This window comes from Lampris incognitus, chromosome 4, assembly GCF_029633865.1.
Source record: "Lampris incognitus isolate fLamInc1 chromosome 4, fLamInc1.hap2, whole genome shotgun sequence".
NCBI classification, from domain to species: domain Eukaryota; kingdom Metazoa; phylum Chordata; class Actinopteri; order Lampriformes; family Lampridae; genus Lampris; species Lampris incognitus.
In genome coordinates this window covers 22,097,246-22,114,329 of record NC_079214.1, presented here as the reverse complement: position 1 = coordinate 22,114,329, position 17,084 = coordinate 22,097,246, and the positions used below count along the sequence as shown (strand labels likewise).

Below are 17,084 nucleotides of genomic sequence, written 5' to 3'. Positions count from 1 at the left end.
AGCTTGAAAGACTATTTGCATGATAAGAACAATGCGAAGATTTCATATCAGTTGTGAAACCTATCTTGCTTGAAACTTTCCTGACGGTGTTAAAAGAAGACCTCACTTCTTGGCCTTTGGTGGTCAAGTCAATTTTATTTGTATTAGCCCAATATCATAAATTACAAATTTGCCTGAAGGGGCTTTACAGCAACACAACATCCTGTCCTTAGACCCTCACATCGGATAAGGAACAACTCCCTAAAAAATAGGAAGAAACCTCAGGGAGCGCAACAGAGGAGGGCTCTCTCACCTGAGACAGACAATGTGCAATGTATGTTGTGTTTACACAATTTACATAATACAACAATTGAAGGAGGATAACAATTATAATGGAATTATAAAATATATGAGGAATATGATGAGGAGGATGCCAAGCAGTGTCCAAACGCCAATGGAACAGCCCAGGACCCGAGCCATGCGATCAGCATCATCATGTTAAAAAAAAATTAAAAAAAATAAATAAATAAATATATATATATATATATATATATATACACACACACACATATATATTAGTCACACATCTTAGTGAGAGAAGGATGTAACATTATAACAGGATAACCAAATTACATGGATTTATAAGATACACAAAAAGAAAATGTGATGAGGGGGATGCCAAGCAGTGTATTGTAAGTTGGACCGGGGCAGTGGTTGGTCGTGATTCCTAGCCTTTGGCAGTCTCTCAGCTCCTACTCGGTGCTTAGTCATGGATGTCTCTGGATAAACAAGTATTAGCTTGGTTTTGGCTCGCACTCTCTCTGCCCACACTGCTGATCTCATATCAACTCCCCCAGGGTCCACATTATCCCCGTAACTTCTCCATTGTTGACGGCACCAAACAATAAAGGGAAGGCAGGTCTTTAGATGGCTCTGTGTGATATATGCCACTCTCACTTCTGCTCTTGGTTTTTTGCATTCATACAAATAGGTTGTCTCCCATTCAAATGGAATTGCTTTGTTGAGGTAGTTTGCGAAACCTGAAGGGAAGCAATTTATAAGGAGAAACTATTTCACATGTTACTCCTGTGCCCGATTAAAATAGTTTTTTATAAATGGGAGCATTAATTTTGGATGCAGTGTTTGAGATTTTCAGAAGAAATGAATTTAATTATATTGTAATATTATCAGTTATCATTTAAAGGAATGTTCCCTTAAACTACCTAGAAGATCCCTTGAAGATTTCCAGTCTTTCATTCTCTATGCAGCAGCTCAAGATTTGTTATATTTGCAGCAACTGACGGGGCTGTTACAGGAATAATGTGTATAGCTTGTTTGCAGTCAGGTGATTCTGATGATGCGCGAGATTCAGACGGAGGGCAGGAAGTGAAAAGCAGAATGGACGAGATGGAGCTAGTTTAGCCCGAGCTGTGCTAGTTTAGACGATATTATGAGGGAAAGGTATAAACAGAAAGTTAGATATGTTGGACATGGTCCTTATGTTATGAAGAGTGATTTCTTTTTTTTGATGAAGTGGTCACTGCACACGTGTGGTACCTGACTCTGCTCCTCCCGACCGCAGATGATGGTTTGGTCAATTTCCTGCACCCCCCCCCCCCCCATGAACAACAACTTTTGGTACTCAATAAAAACTCCTTGTGGTTGCTCAGTTAATGACACCAAACGTAGACATTTCGAAAGTTTGTGATAGTGCTTCCTATGTAGAAAATCACTTCCTGCTCGCCATCTGTAGTTCGTGACGTCGTATGCAAACAACCTATAGATTGGAATTCTTTTTTTTTTACATAACTGACTTGTTTTTTGTACAAAACTGTCACTTTAACTGTATTATAACTCCTGAAATCCTTTAATCCTTTACAGCATGGGGGTGTATGAAGAGAAAAAGGAAACATGTGGAACCATCTGCCTGAAATATCTCCTTTTTACTTTCAACTTTCTTTTCTGGGTAAGTTTCTTGGTCGCCTTTAGTCCACAAAGTTGGGATTTGATGGAGCTCAACCGTACATGTTTGTATTCAGTACTCAGACTCATTTTTGTTTAACACACAGCAGTTGTGTGTAAAGATGAACTGCATTTATATCCCAGAAAGTTAAATCAGTTCATCTGGACACAGCGTTTAGTGGAAGAAATGTTTAATTCCTCATTTGAGTGACTTCATCAAGTCTCAGCTGACTGCAGGTATCCCCATCCTTATAAACAATACAGTTGTGTCACAACCCAAACCAACGATTGGTTTCATATGCAAATTGCCTTGACCATTAACTAGAGTTACAATGGCCATGTGTACTATTCACAGAGGATATGGGAATAGTTGGAAATCACAGCATTGTAAGATGGCGACAGATGTACTCTTAGTCCCCCCTTGGTTCAGTGACGTGCACATCCTCATCCTTGATAGGTCCACTAAACGTTGTGTCCAGATGAACGGATTCAACTTTCTGGGATTTCCTTACCTGGATTGTTGAGCATGCATCAAGACTGCATTTATATATAGTGTTTTTCTACTCTGCAGAGCTTCACAGTTAATGCATCACATTCACCAGTTCGCACAATACGTGTTCACACATATTGCCATACAAGGTGACAGCCAGCTCGCCGGAAGCAGTTAGGGGTCCAGTGTCTTGGACAATGACACGAGGTGAGGAGAAGCCAAGATCGACCCGGCAAAACCTTCCAATTGCTGCTCAGCTGCTCTACCTCCTGAACCACTGCCACCCCTGTAAGGAGTTTCCCTCGTGTTGCACTGTTACTGGTTTGCACCAAAAACACCTTGTATTTTGGAGAAACCTGGTGTTTAACGAGTGAGTGAGCACTTGTGTTTAGCCCATGTCCACCTACTCGCATGTATAAAAAGGATAAATGGGTGTAGCTGTAGAGGACAGTGATGGTGGTGTGGGTTAGACTGACGGTGGCAGTGAGTATTATAGCAGAAAACCTCATCCCAGCTGCTCACAAGTCTACCCAGAGAGATTAAATGGCAAATGCCGGCGTGTCGCCTTTCTACTCATATTTTATTGGTCTTACACACTGGATCCCACGATGGTCGCCTACGTCACATGGGTCTCAAGGTCTTTGATTCCCCGTATTAAGTAGACAAACCAGAGGGGGTTGATCATAATGTGTTTTTCCCAGGACGTAAGAGAAAGTGTAGATATTCTCCTTCAAAGTGGACATGTGTTACATCTCGTGTATTTTATTGAATTTATCATGACGGTGATCAGTTCTGCCATCGTAGGCCCATAACAACTTGTTTTCATCTCTAAAAAGTGTTAAATAAAGGCCAGCTACCCCTTTAAAAATGGTAATCTAGGGCAACACGGGGCTAGTTGGTTCGAATCCATGCATTACCTCCGTCTTGGTCGGGCGTCCCTACAGACACAGTTGGCCGTGTCTGCAGGTGGGAAGCCGGATGTGGGTATGTGTCCTGGTCAATGCACTAGTGCCTCCTCTGGTCGGTCGGGGCGCCTGTTCAGGGGGGAAGGGGAACTGGGGGGAATAGCGTGATCCTCCCACATGCTACGTCCCCCTGGCAAACTCCTCACTGTCAGGTGAAAAGAAACAGCTGGCGACTCCACATCAGTCAATCAATCAATCTATCAATCAATCAATCAATGAGTCAGTCAGATTTTATTTGTATTGCACTTTTTATACAAACAAATGTAACACAAAGTGCTTCACACAGTAAAACAATAAAATCAATACCCCCCCACACACAAAAAATAAATAAATAAAAGTACAGGCAAATTTTATAAAAGTACAGACAAGTTTAAAACTGAGTTAGTAAAATAAATAAAAGTGCCATAAACACTGATTAATTAAAAGTAACAACAGAGCAGAATATATGAAAATAGCAAATTATATATAAAACACTCACACACACACTATGAATTTAGCTGTAGGCTGTTTTAAAAAGTAAGGTTTTTAACCTGCTTTTAAACGTGTCCAGTGTGGGGGCCTCTCCCTGGTCCTCAGGCAGGGCGTTCCATCTACTTGGGGCGTAAATAGAAAATACAGCTTCCCCTGCTCTAGACCTAGCACGAGGGATGGTTAAAAGACCACTGCCATTGGACCTGAGAGTTCTTGCTGGTTTGTAAGGAATTAGCATGTCTTTTATATAGTGTGGTGCAAGGCCATTTAGCGCTTTGTATACAATTAACAGAATTTTAAAATCAATTGTAGTTTTGATGGGGAGCCAATGCAGAGATCTAAGAACTGGTATAATGTGCTCATACTTTTTAGTTCTGGTCAGAACACGTGCTGCCGCATTTTGAATTAACTGTAGTTGGCGCACCACTGATTTTAGGAGGCCGGTGAATAGTCCATTGCAGTAGTCTAGTCTACTTGTTATAAATGCATGGATTAATTTCTCACAGTCTGATATTGATAGAAAGCCCCTTAGTTTTGAAATATTTTTAAGATGGTAGGAGGCTGATCTTGTGAGATGATTGATGTGGCTCTTAAAATTTAGATCACGGTCCATGATTACACCAAGATTTCTAGCTTCACCTTTGCACTCCAGAGACAGAGAGCTGAGATGAGCTGCAATTCTCTGTTTCTGAGTCTTTGCACCAAAAATAAGTATTTCTGTCTTGTCTTTGTTCAGTTGTAAAAAGGGCAACATGTATCGGAGTAGACTTGTGGTAGTCTTCAGCCCTCACCGGATTAGCAGAGCGGGGTGGAGCAGCGACTGGGACGGCTCGGAAGAGAGGGGTAATTGGATGGATACAATTGGGGAGAAAAAGGGTGGAAAAAAAAACCCAAAACGGTAATCTAAGATGAATCGTGGAAATAAAATGAATGAATATTGTTTCATTTCAAAGGTGTTAAAATCTAAGGGTATTACGTCATTAATATGGTTTTATAATTTTCAAGTTACACACACTTCACAGCCTATAATTATATTGTTTTTCCACATCTCAGTTAAGATGGCATTTAGTTTCAGCCTGGGTTCGATCAGTTAATATAATTTGAACTGATTTCCATCAAATAGATAATTATTTAAAATTATATTGGGGCGAATGACTAACCAAATGGGAACTGTATCTTGACACAGATTAGGTATTGAGTGAATCTGTATTTTGATTGGCTACATACATGAATTGACCCTACCATCATTTGCTCTCAGACATGCTCCACTTAATCCTAATGGATTAAAATTAGTCTGTTTATTGTATTGTAACTAAACAAGCTGAGTGGGCCAGATAAGCCTATAAAACCCTTATGTTATAACTTTTGATGCTAAATTCTTTAGAAGTGTGTAAGAAAAGTTATGTAGCTGGGTGTCTGGCAGGGGTTGTATAGAAAGACAAAATGGACCATGGCCATTGAGTACAGCAGACCGTCACTCAACATCGATGATAGGCGGCTCATCATTAATCATGAATATACTTTTTACATGGTATAAAGTATTGGCTCTGGCAAATCCTTTGACATCCTCAGTCTAGTTTTATTTTCTTTAATCTAGGCAACAGCTAACTGGTAAACTGTCCAAGCCCTTTACAACTAAATGAATGTGGGTTTTGTTTTGTTTTTTTTAACAGAGAACACAGGATTCAGGAAAAACCCTGTTTTTGAAAAATTGCCCATACAGTGCTGCTTGAAAGTTTGTGAACCCTCCAGACATGGTCACTGTTTTTGTAAAAAACATTAAAATAACCTTATTACACATACATCCAAATCCCAATTTGTAAAGCACACCTTTCAAATAATGGACACACACACAAAAAGAGATATATTTTCATTATTTAATTCAACAAAGGTGGTTTATTTCACAAAAATTGAAAATTTAACATGTGCAAAAGTATGTGAACCCTTGTATTAGTAGCTTGTGGCTCCTCCTTTTGCAGCCATTACTTCAACCAAACGTCTTCTGTAACCACTAACCAGTCTCTCGCATCTGCTTATGGGGATTTTTGCCCACTCCTCCTTGCAGAACTCCGCCAGTTGAGAGAGGTTGGAGGGACATCTGGTATGTGCCAACTTCTTCAGGTCTCGCCACAACATTTCAATTGGATTAAGATCCGGACTTTGACTGGGCCTATCCAGAGTACGAATCCTCTTTCTCTGAAGCCATTCCTTTGTAGTTTTGCTGGAATGCTTTGGGTCATTGTCTTGTTGCATAATCAATTTTCGTCCCAGCTTCAACTCCCTGACTGATGGCAGGAGATTCTGGTCAAGAGTTTGTTGATATGCCAGAGAATCCATGGTTCCTTGGATAATATGGAGTCGTCCAGGTCCAGAAGCAGAAAAGCAGCCCCAGACCTTCACATTTGCACCACCATGCTTCACTGTTGGGAGGAGGTTCTTTTCTTCATATGCAGTGTTGGCTTTTCTCCAAACATGTTGGTTTTGATTGTGACCAAATAATTCTATTTTGGACTCGTCTGTCCAGAGAATGGACTTCCAGAAGGTCTCTGGTTTGTCTAAGTGCTCTCTGGCAAAGTTGAAATGGGCAGCTTTGTTCTTTTTTGAGAGCAGAGGCTTCCTTCTAGCAACCCTCCCATGAATGTCATGGCTATCCAATTTTCGTCTGATTGTAGACGCATGCACATTTGTCCCAGATGCTACCAGAGAGGTCTGCAACTCTCTAGAGGTGATGTGTGGGTTGGCCTTTACCTGATTTATTATTTTTCTGGTGCTTCTGGGTGATAGTTTTGATGGGCGTCCACTTCTAGGCAGAGTTGCTGTCATGTTGAAGGCCCTCCATTTGTAAATTATTTGTCTTACAGTGGATGGATGGAGCTGAAATCTTTTGGAGATGGTCTTATATCCCTCCCCAGACCGATGGGCTATCACTACCCTCTTCTTCATGTCCTCGGATATCTCCTTTGCTCTTGGCATTGTTGATTTGTATGGGACCACAGTGGTTTGGTTGGTTTCCTCTCTCTTTTAATTAGTGCAGGCCAAACCCTTTCCCAAGGATGTCTCATTTCATTGGTCTGCTTAAATGATTAATTAAGCACCCAAATGTGTTTCACCCGAGTCTGTTACCTGCTTGACTTAACCAATGCAGCTGGGGGTTCACTTACTTTTGCACATACACTAATTCCATGTTTCATGTAGTTTTTGGGCTACTTAAACAAGTCCCACTAAACAAGTACCTGCAACTGATAAACATATATCTGACATTTCATACATAAAAACTGGTGATGATGGAATAAGAAAATCATGGTAAAACAACAGAAAAATCTAAACTGCTCAAGGGGTTCACATACTTTCAAGCAGCACTGTATGTAATAATCACATCTGCCTGCCAAAAGACTTGATTAGGTCATAGATTGGCTGACAAAGAGAGCCTTTTCAATGCCAGATGCACAAGTTACAACCATATGAATGGTTTGGGTCCAAATCCATTGACCTTTACCTTGCAGTTATTTCCCTTATGCTGCTTTTGTGGAAATAGCCTTTCCATAAAGAACAATGCCAGGGAAAATTTTAATTTGTGCTGTACGGCAAGAGAATTGATACACTCTGGGGGGAAAAAAAAGTCCAGTGTACCAATGTGTGCATCCCAATGATGCTGCAGCACATTTCTGCCAATCATCCCATGTTGAACCCCAGTAAGAACCAACACTCTGTGATGCACCCATCTGCCCTTGCCAATGTTCTTCTGAGGATTTTACTACATGACAGCTGTCTGTTCATATTAGGACTAACATGCAATATGCTTTCCTTGTTTTCCTTTGGTATAGATTTGATAGAACTAGATTTGTGTAAGTTCGGGGAGACTTTGAAGCACCCGTTCCAATCAGGAAAGTGGATGTTTATTGAATTAAAAAGCCTTGGCTTGCCACAGACCAGTCACCTCGAGTTTGAATGGACAGAAGAAATTTCTGCTTCAAGATTTTGTAGGTTAACTGGAGAACGGGAAATGATAATCTCTTCATTCTGTTGAGCATCCTGACTAGAGCTCCAATGCTGAATTGGCCTGTGTTTGTGAGACTCATCTATAGTCTTACTCAAAAGTTTACTTGGTAACTAAAGTGAGACCCTATTAATCCATGCAGCAAAAACTTTTCATGGGGTCAGAGCATGTGGTCAGCTACAGAGCACAGCTGCTGGAACTTGAATGGTGATTGGACTGCATTTATTTAGCGCTGTTTTAGTCTACCGACCACTCAAAGCATTTTACATTGTATGCATCACATTCACACACACACATTCATACACTGACGGCACAGGCTGCCATGCAAGGTGCCAACCTGCTCATCAGGCGCAGATGGGGGTTCAGTGTCTTGCTCAAGGACATTTTGACATGCTCTCTGGAGGAGACAAGGATCAAACCAGCAACCGTCCGATTACTAGATGGCCCGATCTACCTCGTGAGCCATGCCGCTCGATGGTTTTTATTTGGTTGAAGGCCACCCGGCTGCCAGTTTTTGCAATCATTTGACATTTTTCTCTAATGAGCTCTCTGAAAATCCACTCAACATGCTTTTTTCAAAGTTAAGAGAAAAATATTGTGAAAACTCAGAGAAACCCATATAACTTGGTTTATATAGTTATTATAAGGTGTAAAATTAGCCAAATGTGACTCCATCCATGCATGCATCTTTGACCTTTGTATTTGTGCACTCAGTCTCTCTTGTTTGTCACTTAATATTGCATATGTGTATGGCTGCATTTTCTCGTGTGTGTTTGCATCTGCTGATCATGCTTGTGTTTTTTATTAATGATTTTTCTCCATATGACACACCAAGTTGCATACAGTATGACTGTTTCTTGTGGCCATACATCTAAGTCCATCTCACATAAATCACAGTCAAAGCTGAGAGAGTTCAGAGGTCAAGGTTGCACATGCAGTCCACAAGCTGAAAGAGACACAACTTCTGTGTCATGGCTTTAGTGTTTCCTGTATAAGGGGGTTTAAAATGTCATTCAGGACGTCCGCGGTGGCGTAGCGGTCTAAGCATCGGCTTGGAGTCGATGCAGTTGCCCACTGGGGACTGGGGTTCGCGCCCCGGTCTCGTCAGATCCGACTATGGCCGGACTCGATGAAGCAGCAATCATTGGCAACGCTGTCTTCGGGAGGGGGGCGGAGTCGGCTTGTGTTCGTCATGTGAATGCGTCTCTGTGTGTGCCGGAAAAACAGTGGTTCGGCCTGGATTCGCCTTGTCACGAAAGTGGGGAGGCGCTTTCCTTCGAGACTGCCGGCCGGAGAGATGCAGTTGGCGAACGCATGCAATACGAGGGTGGGTGTTTGAATTAAAATAGGGATCAATTGGCCACTAAATTGGGAGAAAAAAGGGAAAAATCAGAAATAAATTTATAAAAAAAAAAATAAAATGTCATTCAGTCATCTACATTTCATGTGTTCTTGAAGAGATTAATTTGTACATTTGTACAAGTACAGATTCTGTTTTGTCCTACAGAGCATTCCCGGCAATAATATGAAAACTCAGTCGATGTGTAAATCTGGCTCTGACTAAACTTGTCACAGTGGTACCACTTATACACCGATGCTGCCCCATAATGCCCCTTTTTTTGGTGGAATTCCCCCCCCCCTTTTTTTTCTCCCCAACTGACCTTTCGCAAAGTCCTGCCCCCCTTAGTTACTGTTGCTATGCCCGTCAAGCATTTCAGAACTATCCAGGAAGTAGCCGGAAAACACCAAAACATGAAGGAAGAAATCAGCGCATTGTGTGGGTAAAAGTAACAGTAATAATACGTTAGCTGTATTAGCTATCAATAATAGCTAGTAGCAAGCTTAGCTTGGAGCAGACAGATATTTTTGTTGATTTTGGATGGATTAAGCTGGCCATGGGGTCTGCTATACTGCAAAATCTATTGCCGACATTGCGCTTCTTGCATTCTGGGTTTTGGGAAGGGAAAGAAAATGACACCCCCTCCAAACTTTTCAGATATCTAGTATCCGATTTGCAGATCCCATAGGCACACCGTTTCAGCATTTTGTTGTGTGTTTGAAAGCTTGACGGACCGTTGCTAAGGTAGGATTGGACAAGCACCGTTCTGGAGCAGTACTTTGCGAAAGGTCAACTGTATCTAGCTGGCTACCCTGCTCTTCCGAGCTGTCCCAGTCACTGCTCCACCCTCTCTGCCGATCCGGGGAGGGCTGCAGACTACCACATGCCTCCTCCGTTACATGTGGAGTCGCCAGCCGCTTCTTTTCACCTGACAGTGAGGAGTTTCGCCAGGGGGACGTAGCACATGGGAGGATCACGCTATTCCCCTCAGTTCACCCCTCCCCCCAAACAGGCGCCCCGACCGACCAGAGGAGGTGCTAGTGCAGCGACCAGGACACATACCCACATCTGGCTTCCCACCTGCAGACACGGCCAATTGTGTCTGTAGGGACACCCGACCAAGCCGGAGGTAACGTGGGGATTCGAACCGGCGATCCCCATGTTGGTATACAACAGAATACACCACTACGCTACCCGGACGCCCGCCATAATGCCATTTGTTATCATTATTACTGGACTTTTTTGCAATCTTGCCACATAGTGTGTCACATGATAACTGTCAAAGTTTAGCAACACCTCTCGTCCTGTGAAACCATAATTGGCTTATAATGTGATAATAGCAAGTGACAAAAGTGACTGCATGTCTTGCGCTGTTGTTGATTAGCGAACATGTTAGTGAAGTTGTTGCACCGATGAATTAATTGAACTTAGACATCTAATATTAGTGCTGGAGTAACAATATGCACTTTCATTTTGTAGGGAAAATGGAAACTGATGATCCGAAGCAGCCGAAAGTAGTAGTAGATTTTGTAGTAACATTATACAGGTTTTGAGGGTTTTCAGTTAACACTACAGATGCTGCTCTAATATCCTACGCCAAGGGCCCCCGTCAGGACAAGCCTATCTGATACTGAAACACTATAATCACACTTTTAATTTTTATACTACTTGCGTTTGTGTTAATTATGAAAGATCTCAGCTACCTTGGTTAATATTTGTACTTTAAGGCTTTAAGTATTCATCATGTTAAGTCACAACTTGCTTTAATATACACATATATTATTGGATTTCAGTATTCACAGTACAATGGTAATTTCATTTACACATTACAACACTGTTTTATGTGTATGTTCGATTCATGTTCTTCATTTTGATAACACTGTTTTAACTAGAAAATACATTTAGGTTATGCCTTTTCATGTCATATAAGACTTCATTACCCAGAATGCAACATGCTGTGCACTACAGCTAACCTGACTTGCAAGGAGGGCCACTTTCTAGAAACAAATAATTACTATTACTGACTAACTGAACAACAAACATCAACGAAACATGATCAGATCAAGAATGAGGGGTGTGTGGTTGTGTGTGTGTGTGATTATGAATATTTTGGTATTGAATGGTAATGAATGTATACCACTTTGCTATTTTTGTTTTCAAGCTGCAGAAGGTAACTTTCCTTTAAAACCATTTTGTCATGTTTGGTGAAATTCCCATGACATACCGACAGGAATCCATCAAGTAACTGTACTGTGAAACAGGCCGGTCTCTCTGGCTGCTTCTGGGCTGTATTCTGATCGCAAAAATCCATTCAGTCCCAATGAAACAACCAATCACCGCTAAGGAGTGTCCCTAACTCGATGCCAATCACACTGTGTACACACACACATCCCCATCCAATCACTGCTGGTCAAAAAATCAGGTATCATCTGGAATCAGGAACATTTATTTGTCATTTCATCTCATGTGCTTCCGTACATGAAATGAAATGAAATATCATTTCCCACAGCAGTGCAACACAAAGACAAAAACACATATCCAAAACCTACAAGAACACATATATCCAAACTAAAACAAAAAACTACAAAACTACAAAGACACATATATCCAACATATCCACAAAAAAAAAAAAAAATACACTGTCATAGAGAACGAACACCAGCCAGGATGACTGTTGGAACTGTTGGAACTGCTGGTCTGCGTGGGCTAGCCATTAGCTTAGCCTGCCCCGCTTCCACGTCCTGTCGGACCACCCTCAATGTTTCCTCTTCGGGCACAGCTCCGAGCAGGGCCGGGGTCCTTGGGCCCACCGGACGCAGCAGACCAGCAAAAAAAGAAAGTGGTTTTTGTGAACAATGTGGGTTCACAAAAAGCACTTTTTTTTTGGCTCTCTAAGAGATTTGCTGAAAAAAAAAAAAGGTTAACAATGGGATCCATTTTACTGTCTTCACAGCATCAGTACAGATTTAGGACAGATGTCACCACACAAGGTTCTGCCGGTACTTTGGAAGTAGCGAGCTTTATAAATACTTAACCTCTAAGTAAAACAGTGCTTCACAAGAATATTGTTTTAAGAAATGTTCTGTGAAAAAACATTGTACATGCATAGATAGATGACCAACGACAATAAGAATTTTGCCAAGATACTTTGGGCAAACTCATGCAAGTGCACTTACCTAGTTTGGAGGGAGGGGTTGCATGAGGGAAGGAGGAGGCAGAGAAGAGGAGGGGGAATTTTTTTTTTTGTGGAGGAGGGGGGATGCACAATTCTCCAAAGTTAGCTACAGCAGCTTTAATGCCAACTTGTCTTTGGCTGCACAAGTTCAAACCTCTCATTTTCACACTGCCTGGCTGTCTTTTCCCAAGTTTTCCCCTGTACATTAAATGTCAATTAAGTGGGCTGTTAAAAGGATTGGTTTGGCATGGAGACAAGTTTTTGTTGCAGTACTGACTCAATCATTGCGATGGTGTATCTATTTCATCATTCCTCAGTCTTAAAGCAGTAGATAATATCGAAGAAGATGAAATGCACTGTAGCAGCAAGGCATCAGATAAGGCCATTGATCGTAAATTAAATTCAAACTTTGCTCAAGTTATCATGGGGATATGATGGTGGTTAGTGCATCCTAACTAATTTTGGGCTCAGTGAATGCATCCAACTTCATACCTTATAATCAAAAACATTTCTCGGAAGCTTAGCCTTGTCGCTTATTAACTGCGAATGAATAGATAGTTTCATCTTTTTTAAGCCCCTCAAAATATGAATAAAAATGACTTAGCATCACTAACCAGCACCCTTTAAATCATCTCATTCACAATCATCCCACAGCTTATATTGATGCAAGACTCACTTATTTCAGACAATGACCTCTAAGGTGGGGATGCATGTGACTACCAGGTCACTTTCCTCCATTGATACCTAATGGTTTCTGGCTCCTTCACTGTCGCTTCGATGTAGTCCAGGGTAATGAGTGATGAGCAAAACCTTTTTTTGTCACCGCTAACCATTGTTCCAGTCTCCTTCAGGTCCCAGAGAGGCCATGTTGGCTGTTTGAGGGACAATATTATCGGTTCTGTCGTGTCAGGATGATCAACTAACAGATGTTATCTGTAACTGTCATGTGTTCTCCTAGCTGGCAGGGGGCGTAGTGATGGCTGTGGGTGTTTGGACCTTGGTTGAAAAGAGCGACTACATCAGCCTCCTGTCCTCAAAGACCTACGCTGCCTCCGCCTACATCCTGGTCCTGGCTGGAGCTATTGTCATGGTAACAGGCGTGCTGGGCTGCTGTGCCACCTTCAAGGAGCAGAGGAGGCTGCTGCGAGTGGTAAGACACCATTTCAGTCAATATGACCAATCTAACAGGGGATTAACACACACAAATGCACTTGATATAGCACTTGCCCAACTTATTAAGACAAAAATTGCTCTGAATATTAAACATTTGCTTTGTGTACTGTAAACTAAACAGCACTAGAGGCAAATGTAAACTAATCATTTAACAAAACTAAGCCCTCAACTGATGTGGTAAGCATTTTTTTTGCTGTATGTCCAACAGTGCTTGTTGCTACATGGGACATAATTACAGCTCCTCCAAAGTAGTGGTTCAAAAAACACTAACATACTATGAGCATGTGTTGAAATAACATAAAAAAATTGTTAAACAGCTTGACCTCTCAATTTAACATAAATATTGTGTAACCGTTGTTGCCCACGACTGATTTAGTGTTTTCTCTACACATATTTATATACAGACACAGCAGATGGCTGTGCTGACAACCACAACTGCAGGGCGTTGTTAGAGCCTGAACACACACACACACGAACACAAACATATATAAATATGCATTACTGGCCCTCATCCATGCATCTAGAAATAAGAAATTCGCTCAAGCACGCCATTTCAGCTTGTTGCACAGACTGTATTTCATCAATTTTGCCCATATATGTGTCATCTCCGGCATTGCTCCATTTTTCACCCGAGACAGATATACTTTGCTTTGGATAAAGGCATCTGCTAAATGAAATTGTAAATTGTAGACCAAGTCCAAAGTGGATGTAGTGGAGCTAGATGTGTTTTGTTTTGGGAAAGGGCGGAGGTCATAATGTCCACAGTGCCTACCATTTATTTTTTTTCAGGGGAGCTAGCATACAGTTGTCTACAGGTGAACCTTGCATCATATAAAGACAGTAACAGTAAACCCAAATTCCTTTTCCATTCAAGTGCCCGTGCCTTTCTTCAAGGTCAGTGTCACTTACATGCTGTTGTACTGCAAGAGTTGTCAAGTTCTTGTGACACACAAATTCTTTTAACAGAGCTGAATCAGTCATCAAACTTCCCGAAATGTGATTTATTGTCATATCTGTCCAGAAAAAGGCCCATTATTAATTTTGCAGCTTGTTCCCAGGTTATTTAGATGAAGGCTTCTGTTAGATTGAGATCTCTACCCAACTCTCCGTGTTTTGAGATCTTGACATAACTTGCCATGTTTGTGTACTTTGGATGCAGTGCGTCCCGAAGAGTTTAGATTAGGGCAATGAATCATGTTGATGAAAAGAGCTTGCTGCAAGGGAGAGCTGTTGTTGAGATTGCTAAACAAGGAATATTTATATATGGGAGGCATGTGTGTTTGTGTGGATGTGCACGCAGGCATACAGGAGCAGGCGTGCACGCATGCGGTTCAATTTTTAATGAGTGTTTAGCATTTGTTGGAAAATGTAGTGCTGAGCGGGGGGGGGGGGGGTAGCCATTAGACACTGTCCTTTAGCATAAAATACACAAGGTTGACCTCTGCTGAAGCCAGCATATGGCCATACAGATTTGTCTTATTAAAAAAAAAAGTTAGGAAATAAAAAACAACCTCCTACCAAAAGAAACAACACCTACTTTTCAAGTCATTGGGTGTTCAGGCGGCATGGCGGTCTATTCTGTTGCCTACCAACACAGAGCTCGCCAGTTCGAATCCCTGTGTTACCTCCGGCTTGGTCGGGCGTCCCTACAGACACAGTTGGCCGTGTCTGCGGATGGGAAGCCGGATGTGGGTATGTAATTGGCCAGATACAGTTGGGGAGAAAAAAAAGGGGGGGGGGGATTCAAGTCATCATTAGTTAAATGTGAGTTTTGTAAACCTGGTGTAGCTGAACTGAGCTGCAAGGGTTCACGACTGCAGTGGGTTTTTCTATGAAACGTCTCTTCAGCCCTTTTCTTGCACCTGTGATGGTATGAATAAGGTGAGAAAGACAAACAAAGGGAAAGAGGAAAAGAGAAATTGACTCACTGTAGGAGAGGTGTGATGTGTGAGCACCAACACATAGCTCCAGTGTACTGGAGGGGAGAAGTGGCGGGACGGCCAGAGGAAGTTGTTTTCGTTGGAACTTCAGGGCCAAATGGAAAGTGGAGGCCTGACTCACCTGTGGAGAAACTGACCTCATGTGTTGCCGTTGGTCACAATTTAGCCAAAGTCTCCCTCTGTCTGTCCTTTTTTCTTCCCGTCTATCGCTCTGGCCCTGTGCTTTTTCGATCTTTCTCACCACTACTTGTAGTTATTGTTTTGCAGTCTTTCATCCTCTTTTTTTTTTTTTATTCCAACTTTCTCCCTTTTTCTCCCCAGTTATATCTGGCCAATTACCCCGCTCGTTTTGAGCCGTCCCGGTCGCTGCTCCACCCCACTCTGCCGATCCGGGGGGCGCCCCGACTGACCAGAGGAGGCGCTAGTGCAGCGACCAGGACAAATACCCACATCCGACTTCCCACCCGCAGACAAGGCCACTTGTGTCTGTAGAGACGCCTGACCAAGCCGGGGGTAACACGGGGATTCGAACCCCCAACCCCTGTGTTGGTAGGCAACGGAATAGGTGCCATTTCATCCTCTTTTTTTCCTCTCTCTGTCTCTCTTTCTCCCTCCCTCTCCTGACTCGTCTGTATTCGTATTCCCCCAGTCCGTCTTTGCTTTTCAGTGTCTCTCTGTTTGTCTCCCTCCCCGACACTTTTCTCTCTCTCTCTCTCTCTCTCTCTCTCTCTCTCTCTCTCTCTCTCTCTCTCTCTCTCTCTCTCTCTCTCTCTCTCTCTCTCTCTCTCTCTCTCTCTCTCTCTCTCTTTCTCTCTCTGTCACTCCCCATTCCTCTCAGCCAAGGCTGCACACGGAAGCAAAGATTAAAGGATCGCGGTTTCATAGTTCATTTGTGTCATGGAGCGAAGCGCGTCGTGTAATTGTTCTGCAACCTGATGAGCCTTTCATGACTTCGTTATGACTTCCCCTCGTCAGCATGGGACATTCCTTTAACCGCATTTAACTGCATGACAGAGTTTCTTGCAACAAAGACCCTGGGGTGTCAGGGCGGCACAAGAGCAGGGCATGAAGTTGCAAATGGGTTGTTGTGTCATGAGCTCTGTGTTTTGACAGCAAAGTTAATGCCGGTTATGAGAGATTGGAGGGCTGCGTAAGTGAAGTGAGCCATGTGTCTGCATGTGTGCCCATGCAGATGTTTCTGTGTGCTCCTTTGAGTGTATTCAGCAGACTTATACATTCTGTCATACGTTGGTGGAAGTTGAATATAGTTCACATTTTGTTAGTTTCGCTTTTTTTTTTGTCGTTGAAAATATTTGTTGTTAAAAAATTATTCTATTGCCACACAGTGAACCGTTGCAACTACCAATTATTTTTGGCTGTGAAGGAATGGAGGGAATTGCGTGTTTTCATCTGTGTTTTGTAAGGTACTTATTTTTCATTACTCAGCCCTTTATTGTCTTGATTCCACCACGTTTTGACCTTCTCCTCTTTCTTTCCGCTGTGAAGATGTGCCGGAAAAAATGTACTTGAACTCTTCCCAATCTGGGTTTCCTGCATCTGATTTTAGGTGGAGCAGAGGCTGTTCCTCAGACA

At 42.3% G+C, this 17,084-nt stretch overlaps 1 protein-coding gene across 1 annotated transcript in view; it reads left to right on the top strand.

Annotated features, from left to right (window-relative positions):
• Positions 1-17,084, top strand: part of LOC130111805 (CD151 antigen-like) — a 32,265-nt gene that overhangs the window by 4,004 nt on the left and 11,177 nt on the right. The window contains exons 3-4 of the mRNA XM_056279093.1: positions 1,861-1,945; positions 13,337-13,528. Coding sequence (XP_056135068.1) covers positions 1,862-1,945; positions 13,337-13,528 — 276 coding nt within the window. The 5' untranslated portion in view covers position 1,861. The remainder of the gene's footprint in view (positions 1-1,860; positions 1,946-13,336; positions 13,529-17,084) is intronic.